At 46.8% G+C, this 19,184-nt stretch overlaps 1 protein-coding gene across 3 annotated transcripts in view; it reads right to left on the bottom strand.

Annotated features, from left to right (window-relative positions):
* Positions 1-18,128, bottom strand: part of CYSTM1 (cysteine rich transmembrane module containing 1) — a 37,248-nt gene extending 19,120 nt beyond the window's left edge. The window contains exons 1-2 of one of the 3 annotated variants that reach the window (XM_081206708.1): positions 18,007-18,128; positions 2,269-2,522 (exon numbers count right to left, since the gene is read on the bottom strand). In XM_081206708.1, the coding sequence (XP_081062834.1) occupies positions 2,269-2,503 (235 nt within the window). In that variant the 5' untranslated portion in view covers positions 2,504-2,522; positions 18,007-18,128. Of the gene's footprint in view, positions 1-2,268; positions 2,523-3,865; positions 3,996-11,894; positions 12,037-18,006 lie in introns of those variants that run through there. The other 2 variants (XM_081206709.1, XM_081206710.1) reach the window with 2 other exon arrangements.
* Between the last annotated feature and the right edge of the window lie 1,056 nt (positions 18,129-19,184).

Here is a 19,184-nt window from a genome sequence, read left to right as displayed (position 1 = left end):
TGCCCACTAGTGTGGATGGGAAACACTGAGAGTTTTCGATTGATAGCCCTCATGTGTGGATGAACATACAACACACACACACACACACACCCCACTGGAAACACTGGAACTGTGCAAGCCATATGCACATTAACACTTCAGTGTGCGCACAGTCTATGGCTCTGTGCGCTGGCTGACTCTGCTTTTTTCACACATGCAGGCCAAGACTTGATGCTGCAACTGGTATTTAGACAGTAGCCTCCTCTGGGTTCTCTACACTCTTCTCCTGAACCTTTCTCCTTGCCTAGTTACCCGGGGGGGTGGTGGTGGTGCAGCTGCAGGAATAAAGTGGCTTTCATTCTGGGAACTTTGAAGAGCACGTTGCTCTTTATAGAATGGAAGGGAAGTAAAGAGAGCCTGGCAGATTTTTACAGTGGAACCTTAAGGACAGGACTGTCTCAGGTAAACATTCAGCTGCAGAGAAGGGAGAACTCAAGAGTCCAGACCTACAGACAGAATGCGCAGTATGGGGGAAGAAAGTGGGGCTGGAAGATGACAAGCAGAGCAGGCAGCCACCCAATGAAAAGAAAATGCACATTTTTGCATTCCACACAGTGCCTGGGCATTTTTTTGATGCACTGCCCAAGTTCAGGCACTTTGTCGTGCCAGCAGCCACCTCTCCCCCCCCCCACAAAATTTGTAGGGAAGATTGATGCAATGCCATCAACATACACAACAGTGACAGAAACATAGCAGTGGGGGAAAGGATGTGATACAAACAAGCATGTTGCTCTCCCAGGTGTTGACAACCTGCCTTTTGACAGCAGGAAAGACAGAGGGAGGAGAAGGGATAAAAAAGGGCAGTTTGCACATGCAAGCAAATGCAATTACACATTCTCTGATGATTAAGTGATAAAAAGCCTGTGCACACACAGTTTGCCCCTGCAGTTACAATTCCAAGCAACCGCTAACCAACGACAGTGCCCAGAATTCCTTGAGGGAAAGGATGTGCTTTAAAGGTGTGCTGTGTTCTTGAGAAGGTGAGTTAAAAGAGCTTTTTAAAGATGGAAGAAAGAATCACACTTTTGCTCAGGGAAATAACTCTGAGAGATGTCTGGAAGAGCAGGACACATTCAGAAGACAGAAAAGAGTGGGGAAAGGCAGGGCCATGTTCAGAGGACAAGAAGTTTATGCTGGATGTGAATGAAAGGGTTCCATGGAGACAGAGTCCAGAAAAAGTCAACAGCTTTGCCAGCAGAGTTTGAGATAGGTCTGAAAAGATCTAGGTGGGGAAGCCACAGGAAGCCAGCGGAGAAGGTTGCAGAAGTCAAGGTAACGCATGATGAGAGAGGAACAGCAGGAGTCTGGGTTAGAGAGGTAGCACTGGGCGTCCTCAGCTCATCAGAGAAGAGACAATGTGGAAAACAGGCCTAGGAAGGAGCCCCAAGGAACGCCCCCCCCCCCGAGAAGGGAAGAGCCTTTTCTTCAAGCCTGACACATGAAGTGACAGTAATGGCTACCTGGGATTTCACACAGGAGAGTGACTATTTCCTTCTATATGCAAAACACCCTCAGCTGAGGGATGACACAACCCTGGAAGTCCCAATATTACGCAGCCTCCATTGTTTCAGGAAAGACTTGTGTAGCATTTGTAAGTCACATGAACTAATTTTAAAAGTTGCCTAACCTTCATATATTTAACTGCCTTATCTTCTATAATTTAATAGCCACTGAATTTGGGTTTGTTTTAAAGCAAAGAATCCCAGCCCATCCTCAAAAACACCCATGGAACGTGGAGTAGGCCGCTACTGTGCAAACGCCAATGCCTTTGCTCTTCGGCATTCTCTGCAGTGACTATTGCCACAGGGCCTGAAGAAAACAGGAAGATACTACAGTATCTCAAGACAGTACCTGCCAGTCCAGGACAGGTAACAACCATTAAAATAGGTGTCGAAAAAAGGGGATGGAACTTAATTTACAGAAGGATAGCAAATTCCTACGGTCAGAAAGTCACACATTTTACCAAGAAAGCCAGAGATGCAACTACAGGCAAAGGCCTCCAATATGGAGAACCATAACAGAAATCTCTTCCTCTTTCAAAAGAACAAACAAGATGGAGCAGAGCACATGGAATATTAATAAGTACCCTCCTCCCAAGTTCACGTTGTTACCAAGCCCCCTAGGACTGGAACATACATACACATTGTTTCAGATTTGTAACAGAAGGGGGAAACCTTCATGAAAAACCATGAAGCAGCGCAGCTCCATGCGCACAGCAGACAATATTACCTGTATTCTTAGGTCCATCTGCATAGACTGGTCCCGGAGGTGGAGGAGCATTCTGCCATCCATAGGCTGGGTAGCCTTGGTAGCCTGGCTGTCCTACTGGATATGGCCCTGCGGGCTCTGGTCCATAGCCAGGGTAGGGACCGGGAACAGGTGGTCCACCTGGTTGATGGGTGTAAGGTGGGTATGGGGCAGTTGGGCCCGGGCCAGGATATGGCGGTGGGTTTTCGTAGTTCATGTAGAATGCCAAGTGTTTCCTAAGGACAGAGACAGATTTTACTTTGACGTACACAAGGAACATGCGTTACCACCAGCCATTTCAACAGCAACCTTTGTATACAAAATACTTAATCGTGATGTCCCTCACAAACTGATCTCCTACCATAAGGGTCTCTAAGTCAGTCTAGTCAGTCATAGGCTTTACACAGTACTTCTCCCCAAGCAGAGCTGTGGCTTAGGCATGAAAATGTCTAGAGAGACACACAACATCAATGCATGATTGATGCCCAGGGTTATGCACACAGAAGAAGGCATGCCGAGGGTCTCTGCTTTTCTTTTAAAATTAGAGCAACTCCCTACCCACTAAGGTTGTACAAACAGGGTTCAGAAAATATTCAGACCATGACTGAGAAGGACTCATGTGTCCAGTGATCAGATGTAGTGCATGAATGCTTTCTACAGAATTCTGCAACCCTTCCATGACTCTGCAGAAAGTAAATACTGCTGTTTTGCTGATACACAGAAGTCACAGAATTAAAGTTTTGTCAAGCACATGATTTTGAGTATTATGATAAAGCACAAAACTTACACAGCCCAAACTATGCCCAACTCCAGGAGCCATTAGATCTAAATGCTAGTACTCTTTCAGGAAATATTCCAGTTCAATTTCAAAGCAGCAACCCAAAGCTACACATAATTAAATCAACAAGTACACATCTTTATACAAATATACATATACACATCATGGACATGGGAAGATATGCCCCCCCTAATATAAATAAGTCAAATACTTCTTATGTTTTTCTAGTGAATGCAGAGATCAGCAAGGATCCAGAACAGGCAAAGGCAAAGGCCCTCGAGATGTTTTGGGACTACAACTCCCATCATCCCTAGCTAACAGGACCAGTGGTCAGGGATGATGGGAATTGTTGTCCCAAAACATCTGGAGGGCAGAGTTTGCCTATGCCTGATCTAGAAGATGCTACCCTGAATCTTACCAGGATTGTCCACACAGCTGTGAAGATGACTGCATACTATTTTAAAGCCTCCAAGCTCTGCAATATGTTCAGTTTGCAAATTATGAATAACTAAACTGTCAGCACAAGCATTTACATTTCATCTCATGGAGAAACACTATTTTGCCTGGTGGCTAACAGCCCTTGCTTGTGAACATTTCTGAACACTTGGGCATGATCCTTCGCATGTTTGCTTAGGACTAAACTCAGCTTTTTGATCAATGGGAATTGCTTTAAATATATTTATGCACAGGAATGCAGGTAAGCAAATAAGCACTATTTACATTCCAGGCCTCCACCCCCACATGACCAGCCCACAAACAAACAAAATGCTTTCAACTAATTGTACACGACAGCATCCCTACCAGAAAACAAGCAGAAATCGGTGTCTTGTCTCTAAGCAACAAAATTCTGCAGCACTGGTGGACTATGTTCCAAGGTTGTATAAGCCATCTCTTTTGTTATATGAACCAGCATTTTTCCATTACAGCAAAGTTAGGATATTCCTGCCTGCTCAGAAAACTTGAGTTACAAAATGGGAAGCATTATAACTTAATCCAGCCTTCAGTTGACTGTCATTCTCAGCCCAGGACCCTCCCTCGTCCTCTCGCCTGTCAAGTCATAGAGAAGAGAAGAGAGTGCAGCACGTCCTAGTTCATGCCTGTCAGACTGCAACTCCCCAGGGCACCATCTAGCCGGCCAGATCTACTCCCCTAAGATGAATGGCATCATGCACAGGGGCCAGGCGGCCTCCTGGAAAGCTGCTTCTTCCCTGCTCTTGCAAGGGCTCTGCGTCCTTTCTTAACGCAGCACTGCAAGCGGTCACTGTGTGCCTGGACTATGTGGATATCGCTTTTGAGCAAACACTGAGCTGAGCTGCATGGATTTGGAACTGGACTTTGATAAGAGATCCAGGGCTGGGCGTGACTGTTTGTGCTGCATGCAATGCAAACCTCAAGATCAAGAGGCTCTTAAGGCAAAAGCAGGCAAGCAGTTTTTAGTATTTCTCTGTGTGGCAAATGAGCACAGGAGGAAAATGTTTAAGCAGAAGCTGCTTTTCTCTGATGGCAGGGTTGCTGCTTCAAGCTAGCAGATAAAACCTTTGACCGATTGTTTGCACTTCTGGTTTTGAAAGATAAAGGCTGCATTTCAGCTGGCTGATATATTTACAAGCTGAAGTGATGGGGTCAGAAACAAGAACCACTAAGTTCAGTGGCGCCCCCTCCCACAACAGTATGCGCAGGACTGCAGGGACAACACATGTCTGATCAGGGATGGGGACCCCCCCCATCTCCCCACCCAAAATCCCCAAAGGCTGGCCACTAGATCACCTCTGCTACTCACTATTCTATTGCCACCAGATGACCCTGATCAAAAGGCAATTATGCTATGTAAAGCTGGTGGTTTTTTTTGGGGGGGGGTATTTATTATATAGCTACATAGCGGATCAACATATCTGCCTTCATATTTTGGATTCCAGCTATGAGGGCTGTCAAAATGTGCTCCTGCACTTAGAAAATGTGCCACTAGACCCCTGTAAGGAGGGCATCTTCACCCCCCAACCATTCTGCACCCCTCGGTTGCTGCTGTGTTTTTTTTAAACCCTGTTTTTTTCTAGATCTTTTTTCACCTCTCTAGATAAAACAGTTGCCTTGAACCAGTTTTGTTCCTGATTAGCCTTAACACAACAAACCTGTTTACCATCCCAGATGCTAATCAGCTGTTGAGGAGAGCTAATGATCCAAGGACAGACAGGGCAGGACAAGGCTGGCTCTCAGTTTCTGAACAACAGATACCAGGCCCACACCAGCCCAGAACGCAGTAGATCCCTTTAGTAACCCAGCCTGCAGCCCTGTGTATCCACGTCACTCTTGTGACTATGTGATCTTTAAGTCTGATTATATCCAAAGCAGTCAGGCGTGTCTGTCCTGCTGCATGTCACAAAAGTGGCCACACAGCCTAAGGGAATCGCTGTCTTCAGGCACCCTCGGCCGACAGGGACAGCGGGAGCCCATGCCGCTGAGACTGGCTCCCTACAGTTAGCAGAAGGCAGCTTCATGACTACGCTGAGCCATTTCAGCCTTCCCAGAAGAGTAACTGCCATTGAAAAAAAGGGAGCAGGTAGCTTTCCAGGTCCTGTGTTTCTTATTAGACATGATATAACTGTAGGGGTCTCAAAGGCCACTTGGCCCAGTGCCCCTTCTAAGGCATGGTCAACCTCCTGAAAGAACAAGTTGCAGGAGGGTACAGGGCAAGTGGAATATCAGAGACAGAAGAATGGTTCTCCAGGGCCTCCTCCCCATCACTGTCTAAGAGTCACCAGAACCCCTCTTTTCTGCCTTCTCCACTAGTGAGCTTTGGCCTCCCACTTCTATGTGCTAAAAGAGGCCTTCTCAGTGGCTTTGTTTACACACTCTTCAGTTCAACATCTCGAGAGGATGTGCTTGTGTCATCCCCCAAGGTGCAATCCATGGTTCCTCTGCTTATTTACGTGTCAACCTGGCTTAGCTAGTCATCAGTATGAGGTGATTTTTCCACATGCCTCCTGCTGGTGTTCGTGACACTTTGCTAATCTGATTTTCTCGAAAGCCCCAGAACCTGAAGCAATTGCCATACTCAGCCACAAATAAATTCTGGCTCAGTCCTCCCAGGCAGAGAGACTTTAATCCGTCCAACACCAATGCAGTGTAAAAGCAGCCTGATCCCCCACAAATCAGACAGGCCAACTGAGCTGTGGCTTACACAAAAACAAAACAGGGGTGCAACATTAAAGGAATGCTGCTGCTCTCCACTTGTACTGAGATCCCTGTGACAAATTAATATTAGGAATAGACAAGAGAGGCAGCCTGGCTGAAAGCGACAGAAATAATAACTGAGTCTGACCCCTTTCAAACAGGAACACTCTTCAGGAATATTTCACAAGAACTTCCAAGAGCAGCATTAGTCACAGACTCTATATGGGGCTGCAGCATCAAATTTATCTATTTATTTAAAATATTGATAGACCACCTAATGAAAACAATACCAAGACAATGTACAATGAAACAATTCGATACAAGACATTTCAACGTGCTATTAAAAACAAGCCAATACATCACAATTGCAGTAGCCAAGAGGCCAGGGAGCGTTCAAGTAGACTGAAGTTGACTGACTGATTAACCATCAACAGGAGCTCACCCCAGTGTGGCATTTTCCCCTTCTCCCATCCATGTTTAGGAAGACTGCAAACCTGTGCCAAGGTGTTGTGTGTTGCACATTTTGGCCACTTCTCCACTCTACCTCACTGGCTGGGGCAGGAAAGCTACACAGGCCATGTTACATGGCTGTTACAGGGAGACGGAGATCTTGGCAAGAAGCTGCCTGGTTCCATCTCTTGTCAGCTTGGAAGCAGGTGGCTGTAGCTCGGGGACAAGAGCATGGTCAATTCCCAGCATCTCCAGGTGGGGCCGAGACAGCTCCCTGCCGGAAACCCTGGAGCCCCACGGGGAGTCAGCTTGGACGATAGATGGACAATAGATAGACCTTCCTATATTCATGAGCTGAGATTTCTCTTCTCTTGCCTGAGGGCTCTCTAGTGAGGTCACAACTGGCATGAGATGTGAACAAGGGAATTTATTTCTCAACTCACCCTTGAGCTATTATTAGCATTATTATTTATTTATTTTGTATTCTACCCATCATCCATAGCTTTCAGGGCAGTTCACAGCATAAAACTACAATATAAAAACACAAAAGACATAATAAAAACAAGAACAAAACCAACCAATAACCCCCACCTTCCTCCACACATCTAAAAGACTGCAAATCAGCCAAAGGCCTGGTTGAAGAGGAATGTTTTCGCCATGCCAACCTCCCTAGGGAGACTATTCTACACATGGGGAGCCACCACAGAAAAGGCCCGTTCTCATGTTGCCACCCTCGGGGCCTCTCGTGGAGGAGGCACAGGAAGAAGGGCTTCAGATGACCGCAAGGTCCAGGTAGGTAGGCGGTCCTTCAGGCATTGCACATTTTCTTCCAGAAATTTCAGCTACTAATATATGTCCAACACCATGAGAACTGCTGGCAGATACAAGACCAGGAATACAGCTTTTAGTTTTTGAAGCCTCTAGTCAAGCTTTTAAAATGGTCCTCATTGAATAAGGGAGTGGCTAAATGGGAAGTAGTTTGAGAGCAATAATGATTTCCTGGCAAAAACAGATTTTGGCCCTCTTCCAGAAACATTAATGGTCAGCTATAGGGATCAAGCTGCAGGAAAAGGCACAGGAAGAAACAGAGTACCGTATTTTTCGCTCTATAACACGCAGATTTTTTCTCCTAAAAAGGAAGGTGAAATGTCTGTGCATGTTATGCAGCGAATGTGTGGTCCCTGGAGCCGAAAAATCAGGCAAAAATCAAACCGCGCTTCAGGGAGAAGGGAGCTCCGTGAGAGAGGAAGTGGCAGCATTCCTGCATTCTGCCTCAGGGTCTTACTGCCCACCCTCTCTGTTTCGTTACTGTGTTTGCTCAAACGGAACAAAGAGCAGGGAAAGCCCCTCCCCTCCAGGCAAGCAGAGAGGAAAAGCAGAGCGTCCCTCCTTCTATCCTCTCCCTGCTCCGGAGGGAACAATGTTTGTGAAGGGAAGAGAGATTACAGGTTCGGCTTAAAATTCTGATTTGACTTCCTGCTTTTTGTTTTTGGAGACACACAGCATTCAAATATGCTTTCTTCCATTTAAAAGGATGAAATCCTTAAACAGTGTTTTGCCTGTAAATTCATGCGATCTGGAAGATTACAGTGTCTGTACCTCTTAAGGGATGGCAAAGCTTAGGTTTCGCTGCTAAATAGTTCTTAATGCAGTTAAAATGCTTTCTTCTGTCATGCTGGTAGGAGGGAGAGGGAGAGGGAGAGGGAGAGGGAGAGAGAGAGCGAGAGAGAGAGAGAGAGAGAGAGAGCACGCTGGCTGGCTTGGGTGGGTGGGTGGGGGGAAACTTTTGCCTTCCTTTCCTCACGTTATAGCCCTCTCCTGCATTCTTAGCCTTCTGTGTTTTTCCTTCCCTCCCCACTTAAAATGTGGTTACAAAGCATGGATCCACATGGATCCTCAGGATCTTTGCATTGGGTCACCCCAAATTCACCATCAGAGCACACAGCATGTCCATGGCTACAGCCTGCCCCCCCAAAATCACACACCCATTGTTGCCTGGGGCTGCAATGGTGCAAAAACGTGGTTACAAAGCATGGATCCACATGGATCCTCAGGATCTTTGCATTGGGTCAGCCAAAATTCACCATCAGAGCACATAGCATGTCCATGGCTACAGCCTGTCCCCCCCCCAAAAAAAAAATCACGCACCCACTGTTGCCTGGGGCTGCAATGGTGCAAAAACGTGGTTACAGAGCATGGATCCACATGGATCCTCAGGATCTTTGCATTGGGTCAGCCAAAATTCACCATCAGAGCACATAGCATGTCCATGGCTACAGCCTGTCCCCCCCAAAAAAAATCACGCACCCACTGTTGCCTGGGGCTGCAATGGTGCAAAAACGTGGTTAAAAAGTATGGGTCCACATGGATCCTCAGGATCTTTGCATTGGGTCAGCCAAAATTCACCATCAGAGCACATAGCATGTCCATGGCTACAGCCTGCCCCCCCCCAAAAATCACGCACCCACTGTTGCCTGGGGCTGCAATGGTGCAAAAACGTGGTTACAAAGCATGGATCCACAGGGATTCTCAGGATTTTTGCATTGGGTCACCCCAAATTCACCATCAGATCACATGTCTGTGGCCACAGCATGAAGCACAAAAATGATACGTCCACTGTTTCATTCAGAATATTTTTTCCCTTGTTTTCCTCCTCTAAAAACGATGTGCGTGTTATGGTCAGGTGCGTGTTATAGAGCGAAAAATACGGTATGTGGCCAGGCCTAAACACAAGGATGGAGTGCTGCATTTTAGAAAACATCAATCATCTGCAGATTTAAATCAAATCAAATCACGATTTAAATCACAATTTAAATTGCTAGTCAGTAAGACTTGATTTAAATAATTTTTTTTTTTACAGAAAGACTCATTCTTGCTGGTATAATCTTAATATACAACCAGATGAAGGTTTCATTTTTGGAATAATAAAATTTCAGGAATAATAAATTTTCAAAGTAGTTTTTACAGTTATATCAAAAATTACAGATTTGGTTATACTGTTAGAAATACACAGACAGGTAATTATGAAATTATTGTGAGGTTTAAAAAGTTAACTGTTTCTGCTGTACTTTATTGGAAGGGGAAAAATAATCATTTCCTTAATAACAATTTAATCAATTTATTTAACTAAAACAATAACATTATAGCATATGCATCCATGTTTGTTAACTGATGTGGTTAAACGGGTTTTAAAAAAAAACTTAGACTGTGTTTTAGCACAGATGAAAAACTTAAAACAAATCCTTATTTCCTGATGAATAGCCTTTGGACTATAATGTAACTTAATTAGAAAACTATCTTTAGAAAGATTTTTCCTCCAAAAGCATTTTATTGTAAAAATCCAATATAAATTTTAAAAATCCATTTTTTTAAAATATATTTTTTAAAAATCATTGATTTTTATCCACCCTGCTGTGAACACTACCAAGCACGTCATAAAATGTACAGACCATTTGCTGCTTTGTGAATGGCCCACTGTCAGGGCTGCTCTCTACACTACGTAAAATTTCTACCTCCCTTCCTTATCAAATTAAAAGCTGAAGAACAGAAATGCTTGTACAGTATACTTATGGCGTGCCGAGTTACTTTTATCTCTCCATGTTTTATTTCCTTAAAACGTGTTGCAATTGAGTAGCTTAAGCGCAACCACTGACTCTCCTACACATGTATTACATTTAGCAACTTATGGAAGTAGCATCTCCACTGACCAAAACGCATTCCAGGAAAACGCGCTCTCCACAAGCCATGCCTTCCCTATGAACCTCACAGGAATTTCTGTTACTGACGTTAGTGCTGTGGAAAGATGCTGCCACTTAATTCAGCAGCCACTGGATCCCAGCATTGCCTGCCCCATTTAATTTGAACTGAAACTAAGTCACCCTGCTTTATACAACAGCGGGATTCAGGTATTGCCTCAACTAAAAAACTAGTTTTGCCAGAGCAATACTTTATTATTTTCAAACCATCCTTCACTGGTTAAGATCCTAGGCAATTTACCTTTAAAAAAACAAACCCAAAACCTGTGTGAAGAGATGTGTTTTAGGATGCTATTGAGAACTCAGTAAGGAGAACCTCCAAGAGGACGTTCCACAGGCAGGTGACACTAGCAAGACCACAGTGAAATTTCCCAGCTGCCAAGATCCACAGCTGTGCTCCTTCTGTGCCTTTTCCCCATTCATCCACATTTCACCATTAACTGGGGGGGTGTCTAGGAAGCATCCCTCCGAGGGCCTGATTTGGACCAGTTGCTAACCCCTGGCAGAAACAGAGTTGGACAAACTGTGACTAGGCTTGGTTGCCAGCAATTATTTTTGGGTGGCTGCTGTGCTACGTCCTGCTGCTGCTTCTCAGGTGGGTCTGGTATTCTCAATGAGCATGGCCTAAAGTTCCAGCCTTTCTCAACCTGTGGGTCCCCAGATGTTGCTGAACTACAACTCCCATCACGCCTAGCTACCAAGGCCAGAGCTCAGGGATGATGGGAGTTGTAGGCCAACAACATCTGGGGACCCACAGGTTGAGAACCGCTGGAACGAAAATAGAAGTCGTGCCTCTAAACAGCAATAGGTTGTCTTTCCCACACCATTTGTTATCAACGGCACGCATTCCCCATTCCCATTAGAAAGTATGAATTTCTGCTCAGTTTTCCTCTTGAGCTTCCAAGGCGGGGTGTCCTGTGAGCTCCCTTTAACCACCTGCTAGTATTAGTGGAAAAGGGGGAGGCATCCAGGTCATGTTTATACCCAGGCACATACAGAGTGCCTTTCTCTTGGCATTTGGTAACTACAACACAAGGAATCCCAGATGCCTGTTATTATTCTGTAGGGAAGACAAGAGCACTGCTCTAACAGAAGAAAATTGGAGAGGCAGCCCCGTGAAAGGACAAAGTGGAAAGATAATCACAATCAATATAAAATTAAGTGTGACCCCCCCCCAAGTCCCCACACTGCTGCCATGCAGACTTCCTTGAGTACCAGTCCCACCTACTAGGACTTGCTTCCAAGTAGCAATGCGTAAGATCAGGCTGTGGGAGGGGAAGGAATGGGAATGAGGCAAGAGAGGAGAAGCACAAAATATGGGAAAGGAAGCAAGAGAGGTGTAAAACAGCCAGAAACTAAACAGGGAGAAAAAGAAGAGGAATGGCTAGAATGCTACACACACTGACGTGTTACTTCAGAATCAATGTGCAACAGGAAAAGTCTTGAGGGCTTACCTAATACAAGGGGATGTCAGAGATAGGAGCAACCGTCGCTGCTGCGATCTATGTGTTCAGGGAGGCAAGGAAGAGACTTGCTGCTACCCAATCATGGGAAAACTAAAATCCTAGATTTCTCCAATGTTTTCTATAGGCGTTTCCTACCACTATGGTGTGGGGAAGAGAAAGGAGTTGAAAAGAAAGAGAACTAGGGCAATTGAGACATGGAGCTTAAGAGGTCGCTTGAAAACAAGCCCCCCACCCCCAAGGAAAATGGGGGTCAGAGGAGAGAGAGGAAATTGACCTGTTCAGGCCTGTAAAGAGTTTAAACAGAATATACTGGAGGGAGGGAGAGATTTGAGTTGGGTGTGTCATAAGTCAAGGACTCCCCTACTGACACTATGGACAGCTGCGATTCCAAAATGACTCCCAGGGGCAGTTACCCCATTCAGAACCAGAGAATCTCCCACACCTGCCTGCCCTGTCCTCCAGAAACTGTACTTCTGTCTTGTCGGGATTCAACCTCCATCTGTTGACCACCATCCACCCCCTCCCCAAAAGCATCCAGATACCCTCATTCACTGCCTTCCTGGTTCTGATTTAAATGATAGGTAGAGCTGGGTATCATCTGCATATTGGTGAAAACCCAGCCTCCCTGATGATCTCTCCCAGCGGTTTCATATAGATGTTAAAAAGCATCTATATGAAGAGGGAGAGGATGGAGCCCTGAGGCACCCCACAAGTGAGCGCCCAGGGGTCCAAGCACTCACCCCCCACCACTACTTTTGGGGCACGATGCAGGAGGAAGGAGCGGAATCACTGCATAACAGTGTCCCCAACTCCCAGCCCTCCTAGACAGTCCAGAAGGATACCATGGTTGATGGTATCGAAAGTAGCCGAGAGATTCAGCAGAACCAGGAAATAGCTTTCACCTCTATCCCTATCCCACCGGAGATCAGCCTGGTGTCCATGAGATGTTCTGGAGTACCACTCCCACCAGACCCAGGCAGCATGGTCAGTGGTAAGCAACGATGGGAGCAGAAGACCAAAATGTCCTCTGTTTACCTTGCTGGGGAAGCACTGGGGCTAGTCCTGGATGGCCACCTGTCCGGAGGCCTTTGACCACTGTGAAACCCTAATCCCCCTGTGGCATCCATTACACATCAACGGCTGTGAGGGTTGGGAAACCAACCTCACAAAGGCTTTAAGGAGAAAAGAGGCAGTGAGTCTAACCCAGAGCTAAGGGGAAACCACAACACAGGACTTCTCCAATTCACTGCCATTTATTACATGCCTAGACCAGGGATGGGAACCTTCAGTGCATAGCTTAAGCATGTCTACTAGCCTGCCGGACCCACACCAGGCCATGCCCCTCACCAGACCTGCTTGAGTGCTTTTGCAGGGCTAAAATAGGCCATTGCACTGTGATACTGCCTGCTTGCTTGCCAGGACAGAGAGGCAGATATCAATACCCAGTGTAGCCCACTGTACAACAGTAAGAGCAGCATCCATTGCTGAAGTCGCTTTCACATTTGATCTTCCCTAGCATCAGGAGGTCCCTGGAAGGTTAACCATGAAGGAATGTAGCCAACAACAGTTCCCAGTGATGTCTGAATCTAGGAACTATGGTTTGTTTAAACTCTGATTAGTAAGAATAATCCAGGATCTGAAACCACAGCCTAGGTCTGGTTGAAACCACTCTTCGCAACTAGGCCTGGGCGATGTATCAATACTGTTCATTGGTACGAGGGCCAGACTGCAATGGCAGTTTCACCCGGCAGTACATTGCAAGGGACAATGCTGCCTCTGCTACTGAGTCCCTCTGCCACCAGTGCCCAGCACACCGAAGCAGAAACAAGCTGCAGCCGGGTGCTGGGGGCAGAGGGACTCAAGAGCAATGGCGGTTTCACTTGCAATATACCACCGGGTGAAACTGACACCTCACTACCGGTGAGGGAAGAACAAGCTACATCGGCCGGGCAAGGCAGGCAGCTCATTTAAATTCCTCTGTTGAGGGGTGCACAGCTGCCTGCCCCTCAATGGAGAAGTCTAACAGAGCCCCTCCCCTCCAGCTCAAGCAAAGCAGAGATGGGGGGGGGCTCAGTTAGACTTTCCCCCCATCTGTGCCAAGGCAGTGGCGGCTGAGGCAAGCCCACATGCACTTGTCTCATCCGCCACCACCTTGGCATGGGGTGTGTGCTGGGCAGGCTACCTCTTCCTCTCTGCCTGCCCCGCCAAGCAAAGGTGGAGGCCTCCTTGCAAACAGAGCCTGACGGACTCTGCGCTTGGCTACCACAGCCCGGTTGGCTCCCTCTGACCCCAGCATCCTGTGGGAGGAAGAAGCTGTGCTGACCTCAGCTCAGGGCCAATACAGCTTGTTCCACTTTCCGTTTCAACACTGCAGTGTATTACTGCCAGATCACGATGTTGGGCTGGTGATACATCGCAATGTTGAAAAGCTGACGTTGCCCAGCCCTATTCCCCACATTACCAGGTAATACCCCCAGCACTGCTGGACTAGACTGGCTGTGCCTCTGGACGGGTTCCACAAGGCCTATGGAATTCAGGTTACAGTAAGCAAGTTCTAAGTCATTTGTTCAAGCCCATTAGAGTCAAGAGTCACAAATAACATTAGTGTTAAATATTATGTTAAATAGGTGGCAGCATCATTCAATCCCTGCACACACAATAATATTTGAAGTCTTATGCCATGAAGACAGAACTATATCCATCATGAACACTCAGCCATTTTCCTTTTCCAAGTCAGCCAAGATTCTTTTTCTTCTTACAGTATTTCCCGAGGCTGAACTTTCCAAACTCAGTATCCTTTGCACTTTTCCAGGAAGCATTTCATATTGCCTCCACACTGGGCCTCGAACTTTAGTTTTGTGCACAACAGGAAACTTCTTAGTCATTCAGAATTCTCCTGAAAATAAGATGACCTCACTTGCTTACAGTGGTAATCTGATCAGACTTCGGTTCTGTGTCATTTCAGCAGCTATCAACCTGCAGATAAGCATATTGCTAAGGAGATTCTGAAGAGTAAGCTGAAAGAGGACCCAAATAAAACTACGAAACAACCAAACCTTCTTCAGGCAGTTCAAAGGAAACATGGGCTGGGGCAGCCGTGCCAGGAGACCTTCCCACATTCAACAGGAAGGTTTGCAAAGGGGGATTCTAAATGAATTCAGTCTTCATGTACTGGCAAACCCCCTGCCTTATCAGCGCAACAGTCTAAACACACCTAGCAGCCTCCCCCAGACCCTCCTATTCCAGGTGGGGTGGGAGAGGACTTTGAAGACAGGTCTAGCACACTCCCTACCTCAATGCCCCTCCCTACACACTCCCCACCCCCACATGATGGTTGAAGGCCCAACTAGGGCTATAGCCATACTGCGCTTATATTGCTTTCATACACTTTTGCTCCAATCCTGAAAGTCACCAGGGCACATTTTGGTGCCCAAGGTGGAAAAAACCCCACATGTCTCAATTGCACCAGCTGCCACTGCATAAATACCAAGTGAACACTTTTCTATTTGTCTGAGCATTCCCATGGATAGTAGGTTTGCTTTATTTTGCTCCTGCTGTTATCTATTGTTGAATTTATTATTTTTATCCATGGCTTTATTTCATATTCCATGTGGTTTTAAATGTGTTATTTAACTGCTGTAATTTGATTGTTTTATCTTACTGTGAACCAGACAGAAAGAGAAACGACTAAAAAGCAAGACAGAAAGCGAAACGGCAATAAATGTTGGAAATAAGTAAGTTCTCCTGCACAAACTTTTTGAAATGAACTGGAGAAACTGGAAGGAAGGGAAGAGGAAGCACTCTGCCCCTTCAGAAGGGGAAGGTTCACAGTGTGACAACTGTGGCATGTGATCATGCAAACCAGCAATGTGCATCTCGACTCAATTACAGTGGAAAAGTTTCAGTGCAGCTGCCTACAAAAACCTTTAACTGGGTTAAGAGAGGCAGGACTGGAGCACTCACAGATTACTCACACCATTACTGCAAATCATGGAAGCACCTGAAACACTCTATTTAACAAGTGAGCATCTTCCACATGGCCCATGACGTATGCAGGGTATTGTTTTCCTTTGCTTACAGGTGAAAATTCAGGAAGTGAAACTTTACTCAGGAGTTAATGGGAAAGAAGGTGTCAGACAATCTTGATCAATCAGAAACTGTATGTGACGTCAAAGCTAATGTGAAACTGCCTAAAGAGAGCCAGTGTGCTGCTGTGGTGAGAGTGACAGCCTAGGCAAAGTATTGGAAGACACAAGATTTACCCACTCTGGAAGAATGGCAGATGAAGCTGATGGACTATATGGAACTGGCAGAAATGACAGGCAGAATCTGGGACCAGGGTGAAGAGTCGGTGGAAGAAGATTGGAAGAAATTTAAAGACTATCTACAGAAATATTGTAAAATTAATGAATGTTATAATGATGTTGGATAGAAATTAAGTGGTTTCCAGCTGCAATGCTTTAAGGGAATATGAAAAATGGGTTGTTAATAGGGAAAAATCTAATGTTACTATTTTAAGACCAAAGATTAGGATAAACAAAGAGGGTAAGGATTTGCTGAGCCAACAAATTGAACTGGAATACAAAAAAGGGAGGTATGAGGAGGTCCGGGAAACAAGTTAAGGAAAATAAGTAATAGAAAAATGGAGTGGTTTTTAAAATTATTTTTATTTTGCATTTTTTTTTTCCATTTTGTATTGTAATATTTTTTAAAAAATCTTAATAAATATCTTATAAAAAAAGAGAGAGTGCTAGCGTAGGGCCTGCGAGACCAGGCTCTGAATCCTCACTGGCCATGAAGTTCACTGGGTGACCACCTCTCAGCCTCACCTGCCTCACAGGGATAAAATGGGGTGGGGGAGAACTATGCACTTCAGCTCATCAGAAGAAAGGTGGGATATAAATAAAATAAAATAAATTTCAAGAGCATGTGGGGAGGAAAAATAAACAAACTACAGCCCAATACCGGAAAAGGAATGGAGACAGGAGCAAATGCAAAATGGCCTTTAATACAAGAACCTGCCTCTATTCTATGGGCTACATAGCTACATATTTGCAACAAGCTCCATACTTTCAGACAGGTCATATAATCATGATAGTGAATCGGGATCAGCATGGACTTCCCTTGGTAGATTCTAAGACATTCTTGAAATGTTAATTTGTTGCTACAAAAAAATCGTCCTACTACTGCCAAGTTAGCAAGACACCAATTAATATGCTGCAGTCAGATGTCTAGTTTGAATAAAACTGTATGCATTTTTTTTCCAACCCAGAGACCTCAGGGCAACATATAGGTTTCCAAGTCCTCCTCCTCCTCCTCCTCTCAGCCCAAACTCCCATACGAGGACTGAGAGGGCTTGACCAGGCCAAGATGACCCAGGGAGCTTCATAGCAGAGCTATAATGTGGGGACAGATTTTCTCCCCACTCGTCCCTTTAAAACCCCCCAGCTTAAGGCGAGCATTGGCGAAGACCTGAATTTCAGGGACCCCGCCCCCCTGCTTGGAAGAACCTCGCCCCCCTTTCCCAGCGTCTCCTGAGCCCCTAAGGAACAAAGGCGGGGGCGGGCTGGGATCGCCCGGCTGAGCCAAAGGGACCCCGAGCCCCGAGCAGCCGGGAGGAGATGCACCTGCCGGGAAACGGGGGCGAGAGGCCGCCTCCCCGTCGCGGGCCTGCGCCAAGGCGCGCCACCCCAAACCCGCCCACCTTCCCGAAAAGGCGCCCCGGAGCAGGGCTCGCTCGCAGTGGCGTAGCGTGGGGGGTGCAGGGGGGCCCGGCCGCACCGGGCGCAACATCTGGGGGTTAGGGTTAGGGGGCGCAAATCCACGGGTTAGGGGGCGCAAATTACTTGCCTTGCCCCGGGTGCTGACAACCCACGCTACGCCACTGCTCGCTCGGCGCCCGCCGGCCCCGTCCAACCCTCGGCTTGGCGGAGCGCGGCTGCCCTCGAGGAGGCTCCGCCGCCGCCAGCAGCGCCCGCCCGCCCGGGGAGTCCGAGGGCCAGGGACGCCGAGGGTCTCCAAGAGCCGCGCCCCGAGCAGAGCAGCCAGCCGCGCCCGTGGCCGGGCCCCCCGCGCCTCCCCGACGCCGCCGACGCCATACCTGCCCCGCGCAAAGGCTCGTCCGCCTCCGGGTGCTGCTGCTGCTGCTGCTGCTGCTGCTTCGCTCGACGGCAAGTGGGCGCGCGATGGGCAGCAGCGCCTCTAGAGCCGCAGAGTCTGTGCGCGCCGCCGCGAAGTCACCCGACCGCCCAGGAGGGCGGGGGCTGCTGCTGCGTCACGCCAGGCGCGCGGCCGCCGCCGCGAGCACGCGCAAAAGAGCAACCCTGGGCGCTCTGGTCCTCGCTTTCGGAAGGAGAAGTTGCTCGCTCGCGCCGCGCCAGATTTGCCAATACATTGCAAAGAAATACGTACATCGGAAAGCAAAAGGAAGTGACTTCGAACTGGGCTTGATTTATAACTCAGAGCACAACAACTTTAGAACATGATCATGGGACAGCCAGAAAGCAGAAAACAACGCAGCTACATAAGAACATGAATCACTCCCAAAATGTAACTGTAATCGAGCCTCTTAGGTATTATACAAACTCAGTGAAGCTTGTGAACTCCCTTTTGCGGGATGATCTCATTTATACAGTATTAGGTTTAATTCGAGGCAAGCAAATTCATCTTCTCACCCATATGCTGCAGATAAAAATATTTTATACTATACTACCCTGAAATGTTTAACTGTTTCTTGGATTGTCCTTGAACCTTCCCACCACACTTGCCACCCTCTCCTGCCATTCTCCCTTTGAGAACCACTGCATTATTGAGTTTGAAGGGATCCCAAGGGTCATCTAGTCCGACTCCCTGCAATGCAGACCCCCCCCCAAGTGCCCCAATTTTCCAGGGACAGTCCCAGAATTCCAGAAGCCACCCTGCTTTCTGATTTGATTCCTAGTTTTCCTTTTTCCTCACCTCCATGTCTTGGAGAACAATTAAAAGGGGTGTGGGTGCAAAAAGAGAGTCCGTTTAACCTGAAAATAAAATACCTGCACCAAATGAAGGAAACGGTCACCCTGGCATAGGACGTCCTTCCTATAATTTTGAAAGGAAAAGCTCACCAGTCCGTTTTAAATTCTTTAATTGCAATGCTTCAGCAGCCAGCCATTTCCTAAGAAACACAGGGAGTGTCGATTCCTTTGTTGTAAATGGAGTCTTACACTGCAAGCCTTTACATATCTACTCAGAAGTAAGTCCCACTGGATTCCACGGAGCTTACTCCCAGGTAACTGTGCA

Source organism: Podarcis bocagei (genome assembly GCF_964188305.1).
Source record: "Podarcis bocagei genome assembly, chromosome: 8".
Classification (NCBI taxonomy): Eukaryota; Metazoa; Chordata; class Lepidosauria; order Squamata; family Lacertidae; genus Podarcis; species Podarcis bocagei.
Note: the sequence above shows the minus strand (reverse complement) of the source record. Positions and strands in the feature narration are given on the sequence as shown.